General features: G+C 49.0%; 2 protein-coding genes across 2 annotated transcripts; one reads left to right on the top strand and one right to left on the bottom strand.

The window, feature by feature from the left end:
- Positions 1-601: 601 nt before the first annotated feature.
- Positions 602-3603, bottom strand: IL10 (interleukin 10). Its single transcript, XM_032203356.1, has 5 exons — positions 3445-3603; positions 2064-2126; positions 1690-1842; positions 984-1049; positions 602-694 (listed from the first exon to the last, which is right to left on the bottom strand). Exons 1-5 carry the CDS (start codon positions 3601-3603, stop codon positions 602-604), a joined length of 534 nt encoding a protein of 177 aa, XP_032059247.1.
- Positions 3604-17732: 14129 nt separating this feature from the next.
- On the top strand, positions 17733-19530 carry LOC116498656 (interleukin-20-like). The gene is made up of 5 exons (XM_032202992.1): positions 17733-17891; positions 17999-18064; positions 18737-18889; positions 19279-19353; positions 19453-19530. Exons 1-5 carry the CDS (start codon positions 17733-17735, stop codon positions 19528-19530), a joined length of 531 nt encoding a protein of 176 aa, XP_032058883.1.
- Positions 19531-20081: the final 551 nt, after the last annotated feature.

Genomic DNA, 20081 nt, shown 5'->3' on the forward strand with positions numbered 1-20081 from the left:
AGTGCAAGGCCATGCTATAATTTGGAATATTTCAGTGCCAAATTCCAACTGCAGAACCAGAGCTAGTGACATGGTTATGCGAGGAAACATTTGATTGCATAACTAAATAGCTGAATAGGAGCAGATAAATAAATAGGCAAGAATAGGAGCAGAGTGCTCATGGGGTGTTTGCAATTAAACTTTGCTCAACTCAGAGCTGGAAGAGCTCTTGACCAAGCGACCATGCTCAGAGCAATTGCACTCAGGATAAACTCAGCTCATTTACCTGCTCGGCAGAAGAATGCTGCTTTGGGTGTTTTGAAGCTATGAATAAAATAGCGCTATCATAAACAGCATAAAATATTGAACAATAAATAGTAGTTTACAAGGTCATTATACTTCTCTCAAAATAAAAATGTGTAAACATGAACACTGAGGTATTAGGAATAATAAATATTAAATTCAATTAGTAAAAAAATAACTTTTAAATACAATACTAAACTTTAAGTTGCTATTGACCTGTAATTCCTGACCTGAGCCCTAGCATAATTTAGTCTCTCAGCCTAATGTGCTTTCTGAAGAAGTAGCAGGACTTGGTGTGGCAGCCGCCCCGCGGGCGCTTTCACTTCCTCCTCTTCATCAGCAAGTATTCTTCAATGTAGTTGATGAAAATGTCAAACTCCCCCATCGCCTTGTAGATGCCGTTCTCGTTCATCTGCAGGTGGAAGTCAGTTGGTGTTTTAATTCACTGGTACCGCTGCAGTTCAAGCGTGTACGCGATGCAGAATCCCTAGAAATGTTCTCTTTCCACCGAAAGCTCCAGTTTCTCTCTCCCCACCCACTCACGGAAACACAGCAGCTGCTCCTTTGAGCCTCGCTCGCTGGATTTCTCCGTATTAAGCATTCACATAATCAAAGACTTCTGCCTGTTCGGCTCCTGACGCCTGCCCTGATGTGTGAGGACAGCGGTAAACCCCACTGACCCGCCCGAGCAAGGCACTCACCTTTTCAAACGTCTCCTTAATCTGCTTTATGGTTTTGCTCCTCTTCTCGCACGTGAGGAACCTGTGCTGCAAAGGGAAGGAGACCACGGCTTTAACTCAGCAGTTTTCCTTCCTGGTGCGGGTCCCTCGTCACTGCCGCCGTGGGTCTCCACCTTCCCCGTGCGTGCCCGAGCCTTTCCTCTGGGCTCCTGCAGCGGGCACCGGGGCTGCCTCATGCTGTGCACTGAGATCAGAGCCCGCTGAGACCCCAGTTTCAGCCCTGTGCTCTCCCTCCCTCCCTCCTTCCAGCCCCAGGGCTCGGCGAGGGCAGGTTTGGTCCCGTCTGACTCAGACTACGTCTGGGGACGGGGTCACGGCTAAGGGAGCGAGAGGCATCACCACCGAGATGGCAGCCAGGTAAGGGACAGATCCCCCTGCCCCCCACCCGCTGTTTCTTCACCCAGGTTTTGTCAGGCTGCAGATAAAGGGTGCTTCTGGGCATCTCTGCTGTTGTACTGGTTGTCTAATGGGGAGCATCCTCGTGGAGTCTGTGCCGTGCAGCACCAGACCCTGCCCCTCCCCAGGCATCCCCACCTGGCTCCTGCCCCTATTTTCCTGCCCGTGGGGACACCCAGCTCCCACCCCCTGCCTTGCTGCTGGTCTGGGACCAGCCCCTCTCCCCTGAGTGCCTGATTGCGCCCCGTGCCGCGGTGCTGAGCCCACTCACACAGCGCCTCATCATCGCCTTCAGGCTCAGCAGCAGGTTGCCCAGGTCGCCCACGCTCTGCTGGTGTTGCTCGCTGCTCCTGATGGCGCTGGGCAGGACCTCCTCCATGTAGAACCGCATCATCTCCAACACCGACTGGCAGCCGAAGTTCCCCTGGGGTGAGAGGAAGGGGCTGTGTTGGTGGCAGCACAAACCGGTGCCTTTATGGTGGTCAGAGAGCTCGCAGCACGGGGGTGGCAGTGTGCCAGCCCTGCCGCAGCCAGCTGGAGAGCCGACACTGGGGAATGCCCCCGCCTGGGGTCGGCTTCCTTTCTTACAAAACACAGGCTGAAGGATGGAGGGTAGTGGGCTTAGGTCAGAATTATGATTCTTACCTTAAATTCATCCAGCAGATCGGAGCTGAGCAGCTGGATGCTGAGTTCATCGTCTTGGGATTGCTGTAGGAGAATGCAAGAGAACGATGAGCTTTATGGAGGCAGGCGGTACCGCTTCCCCCTGCGCTGCGCCGAGGGATTGTTCTGCTTGTTTGCGTTTATGGTCTCACCGTGGTGAGGCACAGAGCACCCTTCCTTCAGTTTCTAGCTCAGTAATACAACGTACAGAAATCCCTGTTTGTTTATTTTTTTTTTGGTGGGGCTGAGGCAGCAAGCTCACAAAATCTCGAATGCCAGTTTGATTTTTCCGTTAGATTTCATTAACCACACCACCCCGCTCCCCAGATAGGTGTCAAAGTTACGGCAGCTGCTTGAAGAGGGGTCCCCACGCAGCCTGGCTGCTCGTGTGCTCCCGGGGACAGGATGGTTCCAGCCCTCTGATGGTGACCTGAGGGTCCCCAAACATTGGGGCACCGGGCACCCCAAGGGGGCTTCGCCTCCTGGTGCTGCTTCTGCGCCTTCAGCTCCGGGGGGCTGGGGCGCTGCAGGGGGTGAGCTGACAGTGCCCAAAGCATTGCCCTGTGGCACTCGGAAGCTTTTCTGAGAGGTGAACGTTCATTCCTAACGTTAACTGAAAGGTTTACAGCCGGCTTGAAGTCTTAAATCCCCCCGGCAGTGTTCATTTGATACAAACCACAGCATCAGTCTGGGTTCGAACCCGGAGAGTTCTCTCGTTTTATTGCTAAATTGTACTGACACCAACTAAAATAGTAACCTGGGTGTGAGCAACCACCCCTGTCAGCCCCGTGCAGAGGCAGATGGATGCTCTGAGTGCCTCATGCTGCTGGCCCTGCACCCTTCTCCCCTGTGCCCCCGTCCCTGCGGTGCAGAGCTGTGACCTTTCGCAGGCACCCGACCAAGCGCCCCTTGCTGTCGGGTGCTCCGGTCCTTTGGTCATGCTTCTGCAGCTCTTTCAAAGAAAAGTCGGTAGCAAAAGATTTCCCTTTTCGTCTAGTATTGGTTTCAGAAGGGCTGGACCTCGTGGCCCTGAGGAAGAGTCTAGTCCCTTCCTACTAATTCAGTGAATAATTTGCTCTGCAGCGTTCAGGGGGAAGTCTGCCCAGCGAGGTCTTCAGGGTTCATTATGAAATTGCTCAAGTTCATTACAACTAAAACTAGGAAGAAAACCCTTGCATATTGTCTCTCAGCAAGCAGCAAAACAACTTCTCTTGCTTGCATGCAGCAGCCCATGACACCAGGCACAACCAAATAATTTCTGCCCAGAGGAAGCTGCTGTCCCCTCATCCAAATCACTGAATTCTGAGAAGAAAAAAAGAGAAAAAGAGAGAGACAAGGAGAGACAAACTGGTGTCATACTTACAAAGTAGTCTTTAATCTCCTCGAACTTCATCCTCAGCTCCTTGAGCTTCGCTGGTAGGAGGTCAGACAAGTGGAGGCAGCCGGACTCGGTGAGCAAGCACCTGGCAGGCTGGGTGCTGGCAGCCAGGAGCAGCAGCAGCGCCACGCAGCAGGTTCTCATGCTGTGAGGATGAGTTCCTTTCCTCTTAGTCCAGCTCTCGGTTGAATTTCACTGGAGGGTAAAATGCAGATCTGCAGTCTTCACCTTGATGGAGCCCCTCATTTATACTCTCAAAACATCTCTCAGTTTCCTCTCCCCGCTTCCTGACGAGCAATATTAGGGTTATAAGTCATTCATTAAAAGCAAATGTCACTTGGGTTTCCCGTCAACTTGGGTTTCCTGTTCTCTTGACCCCCCTCCCCTCCTCACACCCCATCAAATCTTTTGTGCTTAGACTCTGCATTTTTTTTTCATTGCTTGCTTCTTGTAAATTTAAATGTGGCTAAAGAGGAAAGCTTCAGATACAATGAGAAGAAGAAAAGGTGCTGTGTGAGGTTGTGAGGTTACTTCTGCATTCTCACAGCCACTCTTTTATTTTTAGAAGAATGCTGTGAGGCAAAAAGTGTTTCTATTTTTAAATCTCCAAGTCAAGCCTCCACTTAGGATCACCAGCACCATGGATAATGCAGCAGCATTGCTTTCAATGAACTTGTTCAAATACATTGTCTCCTCATTTATCACCCCGATGCAAATACATGGCACTCTTAAATCTTTTTCTGTTTATTATTCAGTTAATGCTTATGTCTGCTGACATCGACATGAATTTGTACAGGCTCCGGCAAGCTCAGGAGAATGCTCCAAGCTCCAGCTGGGATTTCACCTGGGCACTAACACGATCGGTGCTGTGCATTGGGGACGTGCTGGGGGAGCCCAGCCTGGCTCAGGCTGCGCCGCTGTTCATGTCCCATGCAGGGGAGAGGAGCTGGAGCTCAGAGCTTGGTGCTAGGGCTCTCTCCTGCCTGCTTCCCCACCAGTAAGGAGAGAATCAGTCTCTTTTTAAGGTGTTTCTTAGCAGCAGCCTGTGATTTTAATTGGGTTTGTGTCATGGGAGAAGCTGTTTGCACACCGGTGTGTGGTGCCCAAGTGTCCAAGCAGGTCACGAACATTTTTGTTTCTGGTTCTTGAATCTTATTGTATTTCCTAGAAATAGACAGTAACTTCGTCCAAGCCACCCAGCGCTGGCTCCATGAACTGGATGTGCTCTGCTAGCTGAGATTCATTGTCCCAGCTGATAAAACTACCATTTTGGTGCTGAAGATAACTCCTCTGACGTCTCTCCTTTCCGTTTTCCTCTCATTCACACTCTCTTTCCACATATTTCTATACACACAGGCCCCTGCTTCCTCACGATAAAGATTTCTGCAACAAATCTGTTGCTCAAGAAAGAGAAAGTGAAGATAAATTTGGCCTTAGAGTGACCATGGGGGTCCTTTGAAAGCTTTTCTGTTAGTCTGGAGCAGTGCATCCCTCCCAGCTGACCTCCGGGTTGCTGCTTTGGACACATCCCTTCAACTCTCACCTCCCTCACTGCACTGAACCTCTTTTCATGTGAGCCTGCAAACATCTGCGAATGAGCTAGTTGCAAAAAAATGCTGGAAAAATGCAAAATATTATTTGTTGCCCTGTATTTATTTTTTTAGATGTTTTAAATTATTTTAGGAGCAAAATAGAGGAATGTTCTGTGTCAGAGTATTCATGAGTAAGGGGAAAGTGATGAATTATTAGTAATTGAAGGCCTTGAGGTAACTTCTCAATACAGTACTAGCGTGGGATTTTGTGTTCTGATTTGTTTACCCTTTGATGTTAATATTGCTGCTTTTCCAAGGGACACGAGGGAGAATCCTCCCGGTGAATTCTGCTACTGAATCACTGCAGGGACACCAGAAGTTTTATGTGAATCACAGCATGTGTCATGAAGTCAGTCCCCGCTTTTCTTCCCCTGTTTGAATGCATCAGTAGTGTGGTTTCTTCCCTTGACCAGCAAGAGAAGCTGTGAGAAAGGAGAAGAAAGAGCAGCAAAAATGAGTAGCTTTGGACATAACCCATTTTTACCGGTGCTTTCAACCCTGGCTCCCACACGGCGAGGTTTTAGTTTGGATTAACTCCAATCTGCCTCAGGTCAATGAGCTGCATGACCAGGACCTGGATGACTGCACAAATTTCACAGGGCCATCGAAATTTCTGTGCTGGGGAGCAGGGAAGGGGCAGGCTGCGATCCCCCAAGCACCTCAAGGTGGTCCCTGTGTGTGCAGGGTGCATCTGGTGCAATAGCAGTGGATTAAACCTGTGTGGATTGGTGCAATTTGGGGAACGATGCAGCCTCAGGACCTGCTTTGCCAACCTTGCCCCTGCTCTGGGGCGTTGCTTTTTGCTCTCAGGTCTTAGCTCTTGGTTGAGGTGCTGGTGCTGCTGGCGAGCATCAGCTCGCAGGGGGCTGCTGGGCAGCTCCATTTTGCTGCTCAGAGATGCAGGGAGCTCCAGCCCTCGTGCTGGCCAAGGGGCTCCTGGGCTGGGGTCATCTCCACAGCAGCCACCTGCCTTCCTTCCTGCCCAGGAGCTGAGTTTTGTTTCCAAACCTCTCTTATTTTGGGCAACCGGTGGCTCTCCATGAAGTCATTTCAGCTCGACACCCTGACAATTCAGAGCGCTTCTCGCTCTTGTGCAATTCCCTCCTCCCTGTTTTGGAACCTGTGTTGTTTTTTTTGGTACACAGAGGGCGTAAGCCAGATGTGTCCATTCCACAAAGGAAACCGTCCTGCGCACGCACGGCACTCGGCTGTGTTTACCTGGGTTTCCTTCGCCGTGTCAGAGATCTTGACGGTGCAGTTTCGCTCTGACTCACCCTTGCTTACTGCTGTGGAAATGCATTGACTCTGCAGTACTACGAAGTGCTTGCATGAATGAATAAAGCACCTTTTCCTAAAGAGTGTCCGGGGACGTGGGTGTATTTCTAAACCTTTAGGAAACAGCTTTCACGGTTGCCAAGAAGATCGTTTCAGGAAGGAGCGCACGTTACTCAAAAGCCACTTGTAAGCTTCTACCCCACCTCCCACAAGCTTCTGGGAGCTGCAGCTTCGAAAGAAGTAGTCGGCAGGAGGGCAGGATTGCTCCCTGCAGTTGAAGCGAGGTGTTGAGGTGAACGCAGTGTGTGAGGAGAGGCTTCAGACATGGCCCTGGGCAGCCTGTCCCCGTGCCAACAGGGCTGGGGGCATTTCATGATCTCCAGCATCCCCCTGGAGCTGGTGGTGTTTTGTGCATCTCACCGGGGTGCTGCCCATCCGTGAGGGTTTTCTCGTGCTGGCAAGCTTCCACAGGGGAAAGCTTTTCCTTTTATTTCCCCCCTCTTGGTCTCAATCACCTTCTTCGGACAAGGGAACATTGTGTGTTTGATGTACTGTTGTAGATACAGCTTGAAGAATCCCCTAGATTTCCAGGCTGCCATCATGGTGTGTTTCTTTGTTTTCTTTCCCAAAATTCCCCATTTCTCATCCCTTCAGGTTCAGGAGAACTGCTGTCTGTGACGTACTGGGGAAATGGGAGACTCTGTGGCCCTTCATTCACCATACACGAAAGCAGCTTTGAAGCGATTTCATTTGCTCTCAGAAGCAGCACCCTCTCTGATGACTAACAGTTCCTGATGGGTGAAACATAAAGTGGACTGATTTTTTTTTTTTTTGACTTTTTTTTTTTGCTGTCTAGGCATGACGTTGGACTTTTCACTTCTGGAAACCTGCTTTCTAGCACCCTTGTCGGAATTTGTGATGTGACTCATATCAACCTCATATCAACAGGTAAATCCCAAATTACTCTTTGGAAATTTAACCAATGTCATAAATTGTTTTGTCATGTAACATCTAAGTGTCCAGGAATAGGTTACTAATCATGAACGGAAGACATTGTTATGAATTCTAATATGACACATAGAAAGATCCTTACATAACATTTTCTTAGTAGGTCCATAACTTCCATCTGACATAACCCAAGCTGGAACCTTGACCTAAAATTCTTAGGTAACAGAGACTTCCTCTGGTCTATAGATTCATTTTAATCTTAATGAAGAAATACTTGCATTTTTTAAATTGCATAAATAAAACTTCCAATATTTGGAGCTTGCCATGTCTTGTTCAATTAGATCAAGGAACCGTCTCTCTCAAGTGGTAGATATAAGATTTTTCCAAGTAGACTCTAAACAGAAACACAAAATGGATATAATAGTATCTATTATTTATTATTATATATTATATATATTAATACAATGTACTATACATCATTATCCTATTATTATAAGATATAAGGATAGGGAACAGCATCCCTATTTCATGGCCCGCCAGTGGGTTTCAGGGTGCCCCCAGGTAATTCAGAAGATGGAGCTGTGCTAGCAGTACCACCCTATTTCTGTCCTTACAGAAATGAAGGAGTGAGGAGTGCGTGCTCTGAGCAAGCAAGGGCAGCCAACAGGGCTTCTTTGGAAGAAAGCAGTATGTTTGCAGGTAAGTTAAGAAGGTAAAAGTATGCAAAATACACTAAACGTGGTCCAGCTTGACTTCATTTTATCTTGAACATCCTATCGAGCCAATTTTGAACAACTCTTTCTTCTACAGTTCATTTCACAACTGCTGGCTGATGAGTTTCTTTTTTCTACTCTTGGTATTACTGGGGTGTGTGGAGCTTCTGGAGAAGATTGTCTCTGTCATGATTTAGCATCATCACTATGATCAATAATACAGAGAAGAAACATTCATGGTTATGAATGGTCATAAGAAAGAAACTGGTTATCACATTTTTCGGTGGCCTTGGGCACGGCGATACCAAGACAAGTTCACAGCCCCAAGGCATGCCAGCTGCTGGGCTGAGAAGCAGTCAGTTGTTTTTTTTTTTATTATTATTATTATAATTTGCATGCCGCAGAGCGGTTGAGAAATCCCGGGCTTTCTTTTCCATCCCGTAAGACGCAGAGCAGCACGTGCCAGGCGCTGAGGCAGCGTGGGCGCATGCGGTGGAGTCACCCGGCTGCCAGAGCCCCCGGGTTTCCCCCCACGTCCCCGCTGCTGCCACCAGCCTGAAACACTGGTGGGACAGCACGGTGGCCCGTGGGGACTCCCCGGCAAGCAGAGTGCTGCGAAGGCTCAGCACGGGTTTTGGGTGATGCGGTGGCAACGCCAGGAGGAATTAGGTCTGACATTTCTGAGCCCCCTCCGAAAAGCCAAGGCAAGAGAAACGAGTTTCATAATGCAGGTTCCCAGACTGCTCACCCCCCAAGGCTGCTGTTGCTTCAGAGAAAAATGCAGTGAACCAGAATCGCTCAAGTTCCCCCTGCCTTGCGTTTGGTTGTTTCCAGTTGATTTGTAATTAGCAGATGCTTTTCTATTCACATTTTCCAAAACGATGAAGGGTGCCTCGGTCAGAAAGTGGCACCTCAACGCAGGGCTGTGCCACTGGCAGGAAGAGAAAAAAAAATCTGAGTTTGATCTCACGTGCGTAAGTGGAGATTTTTGATAAAAAAATGTTTGTTTACAACTCTCCATGTGCTCGGAGAACTGGTGGTGAAATCTGGATGTATAAAATACCTCCAGTGGTTAAATTTATTACTAATTCAACATCTTAAAATCTACTTATTGCTGCTAAAATATAAATTTTAGTTAATTTGTGGTTAATTCAAATTTTAATTGTTAAATATAAGATAACTCCTGGAAGGTATTTTAATTGCAAAGATGCAAAGGCGAAGTGAGCCTGGGTGCAGAGAACAGCAGCGTCCAGGGATGGGAAGGGTGTCCTTGCACTCCCGTTGCTGTTGGGAGCACAGAAGGGTGGGCTGTGGGCAGGGGGCCGAGGGAGCTGCCCCTGCCTTTGCTTGCACACGGTGCCCGGGAGTTGTCTTCTCATTGCAGCCAGTGGAAGATCCTCTTCAGCATCAGGATCAGGCGCTGAGGTCCCTTTTCCCTCTGGCTGCTCTCCGTGTCACTCGGGATGGCCATAAGTAGGAAGTGGCAGATGAACCCGAATGTGGAAACCCCCCTCTCTGAAATCGGTGTTAAAAAAAAAAAAAGAAGAGGAAGGAAAAAAAAAAAAAAAAGGGAGAAAACAAGATCTGAAGCAAATGCCCTCTGCTAGCTTTCTCTCCTGTTTCAGGGAAGAGGAGCCCTGCCATTTACCCGTTTATCAGCCTTTCCTTCTGGGTAGCAGCAGGTTTGCTGGAAATGGGATGTCCAGCGGGACGTCCCTGGCCCTGTGCCTGCGGCTCGGGGCTGGGCAGGACGGGAGCTGCAGCCCCGAGCATCCCAGCTCAGAGCCTGCCACTGCGTGGGCCGGTGGCTCTGTGCACAGGAGCAGCGTGCTGTGAGGGACAGAGCCCGTCACTTTTCAGGAATTTATGCCTCGAAGCCGGGCTGCCCTGGCACAGGGGCTGGGACAAACCCTGCGCTCTCTTGGGATGTGCAGGTCTGAGCCTTGCACGGAGGAATCATTCCTGATAACCCTTCCAGGGGATGCAGAGCTGATTTGTTGGGTTTTTGCTGGTTTCCATCAAGAAATAACATAGGAGATGGGAGAGCCAAGATGCTGCCAGGGGCTGGCAGAGGCCCTTTTGCTTTCCTCCCCTCCTGTGCTCTCTTCTCGAGCTGGGGAGCCCTCACCCTGTGTCCGCAGGCTGACCCGCTCTTCTATCAGGCACAAAACCTCATGGTTGTGAAATTGAGACTGATTCCAGTCCCGAGTTAGTGCATGCTCAAGGCAATATTAACCCAGCGAAAACCGAAACTTGTCTTTAAGAGATGGGCTATGTACAGACTCCTCAGCTAATTTACTGAAACATGTGTTTCAGTTTTGGTGAAAGGTGAATCGATGAGAGCTCTGCCTGGCTATCGGAGTGATTCATTTGCTCCCCAGATAATTCAAAAATGGAGCTAGTAGCAGTGAGCAGTCAGTTTCTCCTTTATTAGGCATCATTTAGTGCCTGCATCATCAGCACATTTCACCCTCCCGGACAAACCCCAGCTCCGTGGGACAGGCCGCTCCAGTGCTCGCCCAAATTCGAGGCCGAGCAGCTTTCTAAAAATGCTGCACCTGGCGGCTGGTCCCCTTCTCTCCTGGGCATGACGGATCATTTTAAAAGCTATGCCACTCAGAGCTATTGTCTGCCTGAAGCTCGCAAGGAGGGAAGGGGTGGTTTGGTATTTCATAGAGAAACAGCCCCTCTGGGTACAATTCCCTCACTGGCTGCACCTAGTGTATTTGAAAGTATTTGGTGAGCTATTGCTCATCCAGAAGTAGTGGTAATGAGCCCTAATAAACCTGTGTATGTGCTGTTCTCATTTATTTGTTTGTTTATTTATTTTGTGTCATTTTCTTTTTAAATCTCTATTTGCTCCAGACAGAGCTTGATAAGCAATGCCATGTTCTGGGTCTGTTCATTTGAATTTTCAAAGTGAAGAACTTGTCTCCAGGGTTGGCTATTTTTATTCTTGTCTCCCCCTCAGATCTCCACCTCCTGCCACCAGCTGCCCCCTTCCCAAGGTGCTCACTTGCTCCTTCGGCAGCATCCCCACGGGAGCCCTCCAGGACTGCAGGAAAAAGTGAAACACTGCAATAAATGGTAATGCAAATAGCAACTGCAGCTCTAATTACAAGAGAGAAAAGGGATTAAAATTAGAACTGAGAATAGTAAACAAATCTAAATTCTGCAGGGAAGATGTGGGGGGCTTCTCGTGGGTTTTGAAAGTGGAAGTCAATTCTCTTCTGTCGTTTCTCGTGTTCACTGAGCCCAGCTCTCTCCCTCGAGAAAGAGCTTTCAAGAAAGTTTCGTTTCTCTGCGAGGTGTTGGTCCTGCAGCCCCGTGCAGCCCTGCAGGCCACCGCCACGCTGCCGACGTGGGTTGAGGTCACAGCTCTTCTTCGTCGTTTTTTTTCCCCCGTACACTGGTGTCACCACTTGTTTACAGGAGCCCAACTATTAATGTGTCGGATGCCCACATCAAAAGGCTTCCGAAACCTCCTGGAAACTGAAAAAGCCTCATTGGTAGAACCTGTGTTCAGTCTTGTTGGTAGATTTGAGTCTTTGAAATACGTGTGTTTGAGGGCTAGTGCCTAGCTCAGCACCACTGCTGGGCTTTGCATCATTCGTTAGTGGAAGCTTTCGTTTATCTTCAATAGCAAGGAAGCTCTTCTCAGGCACTTTTACCTCAATTTTTGCTGAAATGGCCAATTTCCTTAGCACAGCGGGGAAAAGGGAAAAAGAAAATCATCAAAGCTCACTCTCTGGCTGCGAAATTTTGCAGAAACGATCACAAGTGACTGGGCACCCGAGCAGGGTGACTGCGAAACCTTATGGAAAATTCCTCGACTGCTGCAGGTTCGGGAGGAAGACTTGCCAAGTGCAATTCGTTTCTCCATCCAATCCCCAGAGGGAGCAATCCCCAAAATTGCTGCTCCGGGCATGGCAAGGGCCCCTGCCTCGCAGGCACGGGGTGGTGGGCAGCTGGAACAAGCTAGCAGGAGCTACTCTTTAGCTGTGCTATGACACTGCAAAGACCTGAAATGTGCATTTCCTTTGAGGAAGATGCCATTTATGATAACCAAATTACGAGTTCACGTTTTTATCAAATCCGGGTAAGCAACTATTTAACCTTCAACACCCCCCACCCCCCTACACCGGTGACTAAATGAATGGTTTTCTGCAGAAGAGCTATGTCGGTGTACAAGATCCTCCACCACGCTTTCCTCCTTCCACAAAGATGAATCTTAGAGGGAAAAAGAAAAAAAAAATTACTTTTTTTTTTTTTTTCTCTTTTTTTATATCCTCTTTGGGTAAAATCCTGGCCTGCAGGCAGCCCTGCCACCGGTGAGTCACACGCATGACATTGCATCTGCTCTGTGAAGGCGGTGGCTGAGGCAGTGGCACTTTCTGTGACGTGCAGCCCTGCGTAGCCACGAGCTGAGGATGTCCAGCGAGGCCAGCGTGAGCCCAGGGCCACTGCAGCGGCAAGGAGCTGCTCCCCCGGGACAGCCGCGGCTCTGTCCCCTTCCCAATGCTGCTGGTAAATGGCAGAAGCAGCTCCAGAGGGACAGGAGGTGACATCTCCACCCAGAGGATGCTTTAAAGCACGGTGCTCAGATGTCTCAGGGCGGTGTCACACCTCGGGGTGCTCTCCTGGAGCCCCCCTGAGGCAACAACAGCCCCGGGCTGCCCCCGTAGGGGTCCTGGTCCCAGGCTCTTCCAGGCATCTGTGGAAAAGCAGCTCTGGAGAAGTTAAACCTGGGGAAAGAAGTGTGTTTGGCAAAGTGGAGCATCCGCAGCGTTAAGCAGGGCGTTTCCTTGCAGGGCGTTAGGGTTGCAGCTTTGGATGGAGGAAAATTAAGGTTTTAGGACACCTTTCTCAGGTCTTGAGCCCTTCTCCTGAGCCCTGCTGGGAGCGGGGCGAGGCAGGACCCCTCTGCCAGCCCCCCACTGGAAATCCTGGCATCATCTGGGGTCTGGCACCATGGGCTTGGGGCTTTGCTTGTCCCTGGCCGAGCAGGAGCTGCGCCGGGTGAGGCTGAGCCGTGCCCAGCCTGCCGCTCCCCGACAGGCGGGACTCAGAGCTCGATTTTCAGAATTATTAAAGTGGTTATGGTTAGAAACGTGACTGAGAAGAGGGCACATAATGTACCACACCTAGCAGCCGATTATTCCTCACAGAGCCCTTTCTGAGTCATTTGATGAGTTTACCGAGAAAAACAATTTTCTACTTTTGTCAGCAGCATTGCAGAGCTGCGGCTGAGCAGGCGGTGAGGCTGCTCTGATAACAGGTCCCTGGTTTCTGTCGATAATGAACTGCACTAATTAAGAGACAGAACAGCCAGATTTAGGAGGTCGGGACAGGGCATGGCAACACGTTTCCACCACGAGCCGCGGCGTGCACCGGTGCAGAAGCTAATGGAAAGAGTGACACCAAGGCAGGGACTGTCCTCAGGGCACCGGGGCAAACCCCTGCCTTTTGGGAGGTCCGCTCTGGATCAGCACTTGTTCAAGTGAGGCTCGAGAAGGGCTCCAGGTTTGAGGGCCAGGTGGTTGCTTGACATTGAAAACGTTGTTTTTTCAGGGGCTGAGAACCACCCAGAGCTGCAGCATGGCTGCAATTAATCATCCCATCAGCTCCCGGCACTACCGTGCTGCAGCACCCAAGGAATTTCTCTGGTGCATAAAAAGGAAGCCAATATGTTTTCTTCTGCCTGTGGAAATCCTTTGGCAAGGGTCTTGGTTAGCTGCAGTATCACCAAGAGAGATGGTAAATCCTACCAACTGCTTTTCTGCAACGTTTTTGTCAAGTGGCTGAGTTGGTTTTTGTGGATTTTCTGCTGAAGCGTGTCATGAAGAGCTCCTCGAGCTCTGGTCTTTGCAGTTAAGTTTGGATTTTTTTATTTTTATTTTTTAATTAAAATTACTACAGGCATTTCTGTCATTCGTGTTGTCTATTTCTGGGGATCTGTGTACAAACCATTATCAGCTTCAGATCTGAAATGCTGGAGCACCTAAAGCTGCTGTGAACTATGAGTAATATATTACAGAATAGCAAACCAAGGATGGTCTGCAAAGCATTATCAGATCTCCTTACAGAATGAAACTACAGTGAGATGCACTGTTGAAACTGGTACCTTATCACTCTGAAATCCTTTACTGGAAATCTAGTGTTGATGTGTGTGTGTGGCCAGTTCATGACAGCACGGCTCCTATTCAGATCACGATGTCTTGCTGATGGATGTTTTTTTTTCAAAGTTATTTTATTGTTTGTTTGTTTGGTGGTGGTGAGATTTTTTTTTTTTTTTAATTCTTATTTTTGGATGAAATGAAAGTTTTTTGGATATCTGAACAGCTGATGGATCAGTGGTGGATCCCAGCGAGCAAGGCTCAGGGGCTGGCAGCACGTGGCATGTACAGGGATGGCTCTCTAGGGGGATGCTGCAGCCCCTTGGAGGGCTGCTTGCCACTTTTATTAATAACTCTGAGGCAAGCTAGTGATGTCCAGGGCTTGTCTTCTTACCTTTTAATCCCCTATCATGGTGTCAGACCGTTAACAGCCCTCTGTGCTGTGTGTTATTAAGTCACAGCTACTTTTTGGGTGCCCCATCCCACCGTGCCTGCCATGAAAGCCCTGGGGAGGAGCCCCCCACTTGCCACGGGCAGCCTGGGAGGATGGGGGACAGGACCACGTCCCAGCGTGCAGCCGTACATGAAAGCCTTAATGATGCCAAAATGCCTCAGGGAGTCAATTCCCAGCTGATCTCACCCGCGTTGTCACGCTGCCGTGGATCAGAAATCCCTGTTCCTTTCCTCTTCCTTCCCAGAGTGTATGAGACACGGCTTGCTGTTTTATTGAGGATGTTCTCCTGTTGCTGCAGCTGGCATGCAGATGAGAGCCTCTGTTACGCATCTGTGCGGGGAAGGCTGAGCTGAGGTGATTTGCTTCAAACCAGGAGCTGGTCCAAAGCCTGCCGAAATCCGGCCGTGCCATCGGCAGGCACACTGTGCCCCGTCGTCTCCAAAAGGCACACGCTGGGGACCCTCAGAGGTGCAGCACTGGCAATCAAACACCATCACTGTGCACGTACTTGAAAAAAACACTAAGAAAAGATGTGGATCCTGTCCCCCCCCCCTCCAGCATCGTTGTTCTCTCGCTCACTCTTGAGTCATGCTCACGTTCTTGCTGCTGCTTTGTGAGTGGAAGCACAGCAAGGCCAAGGGACCCCCAGGTCCATGCTGAATATGTAGGGAAGCAAAGCCCTGAGCCCCCCAGTCCAACATCTCCCTCCTGTCCCCTCTTACCCCTTCATCTTCCACCCAGTGGGCTGCTGGGCAGATTTTAACCCCTGACCGTGTCTTGCCTGCTGGTGTTTGGCGACCTGCCTTTAGGGCATCAGTTACCAAAAAGGAAGACGTTCACTTACCAAACTGAAAAGAGAAATCCCTTCTTCTCATCTGCAATTTACATAATGAAGTAAGAACTCGCTGCCTCTTCCCTCATTTCCTCACCCGGGCTGGGTGTGCACCCGGCTGCCTGGGAAAGCTGCAGGGCCCTCGGGTGCCTCTTCCTCCGCTGCGAGCGCACCTTTTGCTGCAATTCCGTGCAGCAGCTGGGAATTTGGGGAGGAAGGCGCAGATTAATGCCACACGCTGCCGAGCACTCCAACACCTTGGCAAGAGCAAATGCAACCTGCTGCAGATTTGGACCTGTCTTTTGGCTATTTTCTTTGATAGTGCTAAGGCACGGGGCTGAGGGAGGCATGTTGGGTGCATTTGTGGTGATTTCAGCTGTATGCAATACTGTGACTAGCCTGGGCATAAAATCTATTTGCCTAGTGTTACTGTGATGATAGATATACTCTCAAGATTGAGCTCGGTTATCAATAAATTACTCATTCAGCAAAACTTGAAATAACAGCCCCTGTGCACAGACTTTCACACAGAAGACCTGCATTGCAACAGCCATGTTTGGGCTCCTGCTCTGTCCCAGAGCATCGTTGCTGTTTTTTTGGGGCTGCAGGGACACCTCTGCCCCCTCTGGTCCCTCTGAGCATCCCTACTGGGTGTAGGGAGCCCAAGATTTTTTTTTTTCTCCACTGCTCATTTTTGTTTGCAGGCTGTACTTGGCTATGTCCAAAAGGGTTACAGAAACAACCAACCTAACCTTGGAGCCAAAAGCCTGGTGAGCCCACCTGGGTTTTGCCCCCTTTGCATGACAGCATGTCCCAGCTGGCAAACTCTGCTCCCAGGGGACTGTGTGCGTCCAAAATGCCAGTGTGAGAAGATGCCAGCTCTGCTCAAGGACCTTGGCTGCACCATCAGGTATTTCTCAGGTAATGGTCGCAGCGGTGTGAGCATGGACCTTGCAGTCAAAGTCTGTGGGTAAAACTGCCCTGCTGCCACTGGGCTGGTTCATTTTAAAAGTTTGAGTGAATTTCATCCCCTTCTGCAGGCTGATAGCTTTGGTTTGTGTGTAGTGCTCACCTAAGTTACTAGTGCTCCTGAAAACCTAAGGACTTCTTGCAGCCCCAAGGTGGGAGCTGCTGTCCCAAAGCCCTGCCCTCTCAGACCCTGGCACACGCAGACAGAGGCGAGCATCCGCCCATCCCCACAGCAAGCCTGAGAGCAGGGTCTCCCAAAACCAGAAGATGAAGGTCCCACACACCAGGACAGCGGTGGAGAATGGCCTCAGCAGCTTCCTGACTCCCCCTGTGATGACCAGGTGGCATCACCAGGACCGTGCCGGGGGACCCACGGCCCCGAGCGCGGCGTGGCAGAGATGCCACCCCCACCCCTCGGTCACGGCTTCCCAACCCCGGGCGGCAGCAATGCCAGGATTTCCCGCCTCCAGATGCGAGGGAAACACCTCTGGGTGAAAGAGTTGGAATTGCAAAGGGAAATCTATGCTGGGAAAAGCAAGAAAAATCCCAAAAGTTAATCCGAGAGCTATTTCCTCCCGGTACCTGGATAAAAACGCGTTCTTCGGAGCTCTCCAGGTCAGACGTTGACAAGACAGGAGAACCCGTGGCAAAGAAGGTAAGGTACTGGTTTTGTTCTTCTGCTGCACGTCCATTTTATCTCCTGGCTCTCCTATACCGAGCTGCTGTGACGTTTTTATTTATGAATAGCCTTTATTTCCAGTGCTAACAAAACCTACATTTGGAGTATCGGTGCTGTTTCAGAGAGAAAGCATTTTCCTTTGGGATCTGCTGCTTTTGCTCACACTTACCTTCAGCCCAGCAGCCCAGTAGACTTTTAAATATCTAATTTATTTGCTCTTATTTTTCTGCTGAAAATTGTGGAGATGAGCTTTGTCTGTTTACATGCAATCTTTTACTGGCATTTTATATTTTTCTTTCTTTCATGATCTTTTAGTAAATGCTTGTTCTTATATAACTTTTTTCTTTGGCACCTGGGGAAGAAAGAAGAAATAGTTAAGAGATACCAATCAGCATGTTGCTTTTACACATACATACCTGTATGTGTGCAACCAGTGCTATATAAAATGTGTATATTTTCAGAAATATGGTTGTGTTGTTTAGCTTATGGCACATACATACAAACGTACTTGTCAGATGTATTTACTCCTGTGACCCCACCTAGTCTTTTACATATAAATCACGATGAGCTGAGCAATGAATATTAAACAATTTGTTGGAAATCTTAATAAGAACTGTTGTATTGTTTTTCTTCTGTGGTTTTTAGAGAAGAGACAGTTGCAACCACAGGCTTGAGCAGATCTCCCTGGCAGCAGCATGAAGGGCTCCCACTTGCTTCTCTGCCTCTACTCCGTGACTTGCTGGTTGAGTCTGATGCCGGCAGCCGAGAACAAAATCTTCCACTTTGGACCCTGCAGGATTTCAATGAGTGTCACCGAGATCAGGTCTGGCTTCACTGCAATTAAAGCGAACATCGTAAGTATTGCCTGGGCTCCTGGGGAGCTGAGGATCTGTGCAGCCAGCAGTTCCCAAAGCCCTGTGGAGCTGGTGCATCCATCACCACGTCTTCTCTTCCCATGCAGCAAGCCCGAGACCCCATCAGGACCCTGAGCATCCTGTCGCACCCGCAGTCTCTGCACAAGGTCAAGGTAGGCGCCCTTACCGTGCCTCCACTTCTCTGACTAATTTTGACCAGCTCGCTTGCTAACACCAGTTATAACGAATGCCAGTTCAGAAGGGTTTGGAGAGTCGTAGTAGTGCCATTTCTAAGTTCCTGTGAAACACGGGCACTGACAGAAAGAGCAAGTCAGGGAGGATAAAGTGATGCGGATCGCATATGTGAAAAGAGGTGGGTGTCCTGCCGCAGTTCCTGCGCGCTGTGGGCTCGCTGAGCTGGCTGCCTTTCTCTAGAAATGTGGGCAGCTGCCTGCTGGTGCTCGCCCTGCTCCCATTCCTTTCTGCCGGGTGGTCGTGGTGGCCCTTGGTTTCCTGAGAAATATAAGCAAGGTCTTTGCAACTCTCACACCCCAAGGCACTAGGCACGGGCCACTGCTTCAGGCCTCTAATACCCAGCTACAAAATCAGCTGATTATTTTGGTGCTAAGGATGGATCTGGAAAATCAGCCTAAAATACCCGTCTATACATGTTATCAATACATGCCAAGCATGGCTGGAAAAGCTTTCCTGACACAGCACATCACACTGTCAGCTTCTGTGTTTAGTGTCAGAGACGGCTTGGTGTAGCTGTGGAGAAAAGGACGGGTGACTACGGGTTTGTAGAACTCTGGAAGACCTCTTAAAAGTACAATTTGTTACTTAAGTCTTCAGATCGATGCTGCATCATCCACAACCTCTTCAACTTCTACATGGACAAAGTCTTCAAGCACTGCCAGACCGAGGACTCATACATCAACCGGAAAATCAGCAGCATAGCCAACTCCTTCCTCAGCATCGAGAAGAAACTCGAGCAGTGTGTAAGTTGGTGCTAATGTTCAGTTTCAGCTGTTAGTATCTGCTGTGTAAATAAACCTAAGTGCTTTGTAATCTACAAAATCTTTATTTATAAAAAAAGGTTTTAACAAGAATGTGAAGAAGTATGATATGAATATTTCTTGTTTCCACTAAGAAATTTTTGTATTTGCCCATTCATCAGCCAGCTCCCATGGTGGCTCTCAAAAACTGTCTCTGTCCACCTAAGTGTCCTAAGCTGAAGTCTGATTTAAGGACCCGCAGCCTTCTGCACAATTGAACAAGATCTCAGTGTATATTATACAATAGTTTAACTAGATAGTATAACTAGAAAGCAATTTCATATCTTTAAAAATGACCCCCCTGCCTAATGAATTCAATTTTATTTTTCTAGCATAATCAAAACAAGTGCTTGTGTGGGCAGGAATCCACTGAGAAATTTAAGCAAATACTGGCAAACTACGAAGGGGTAAGTTGATGGTTATGTCCAGTAATTAATGCAGCCTTTCAGAGTCTCCTTAGGCTCCGTGGTACTCACTATCAACCTGTTCCCTTATATCCCTTTCAGCTGAATATCACATCTGCAGCAATTAAATCCCTGGGCGAGCTGGACATCCTTCTGGACTGGATGGAGAAATCTCGTTAAAGCAGGAGGCAGGAACCGTCCGCTAACGAGGCTGCTGGCAGGTTGCAGCCCCCGTGGCACATAGGACAATAACGCCCTGTCCCAGAGCAATCCCACTGGCTGCAGCTGAAGTTGGATCAAACTCCTGGTGTTTTGCTACCCATGTGAACAGGGAAATGCGCCAGCAGGGTCTTGCATCTCGATGGAAATACAGAGTTTGTTCCAATCAGCTTCGCACTCACATATCTGACTTCTACCAAAGGACACTTTACAAGGGAAAATTCTGTATTTCTCTTGCTTGCAGACATAAGCTATGATAATTTAACAAAAGTATTGTTTAAATTATAAACTCTTTGTATATTCATGAGCGCCAATGGCTGGTAGGAACTTCTCTGATACAGTTGACGCTACAGACAGTGCTCGCAAGTCTGTTTTCAGTCTTTTGAGACTGCTTCTGCTGCTGTGCTCTGGCTGAAAGTAGGTGCATTGTGTGAGAAAATAGGTCCTCACAGGTGCTGCAGGCCTAAGAAATCTGTGTTTCCTTTCCAGATGGTATTTTCTGCCTTATCAGT

The sequence above is a fragment of the Aythya fuligula genome, chromosome 25 (genome assembly GCF_009819795.1).
Source record: "Aythya fuligula isolate bAytFul2 chromosome 25, bAytFul2.pri, whole genome shotgun sequence".
Lineage (NCBI taxonomy): Eukaryota > Metazoa > Chordata > Aves > Anseriformes > Anatidae > Aythya > Aythya fuligula.

Excerpts from the sequence above, each read along its gene's own strand:
- IL10 (XM_032203356.1), bottom strand. The coding sequence starts at position 3,603 with ATGAGAACCTGCTGCGTGGCGCTGCTGCTGCTCCTGGCTGCCAGCACC. Across the intron at positions 1,050-1,689 it reads AGGCGATGATGAGGCGCTGT|CACAGGTTCCTCACGTGCGA; the intron begins GTGAGTGGGCTC and ends TTCCCTTTGCAG. Across the intron at positions 695-983 it reads TTAAGGAGACGTTTGAAAAG|ATGAACGAGAACGGCATCTA; the intron begins GTGAGTGCCTTG and ends TTCCACCTGCAG.
- LOC116498656 (XM_032202992.1), top strand. The coding sequence starts at position 17,733 with ATGAAGGGCTCCCACTTGCTTCTCTGCCTCTACTCCGTGACTTGCTGG. Across the intron at positions 18,890-19,278 it reads AGAAGAAACTCGAGCAGTGT|CATAATCAAAACAAGTGCTT; the intron begins GTAAGTTGGTGC and ends TTATTTTTCTAG. Across the intron at positions 19,354-19,452 it reads TACTGGCAAACTACGAAGGG|CTGAATATCACATCTGCAGC; the intron begins GTAAGTTGATGG and ends TATCCCTTTCAG.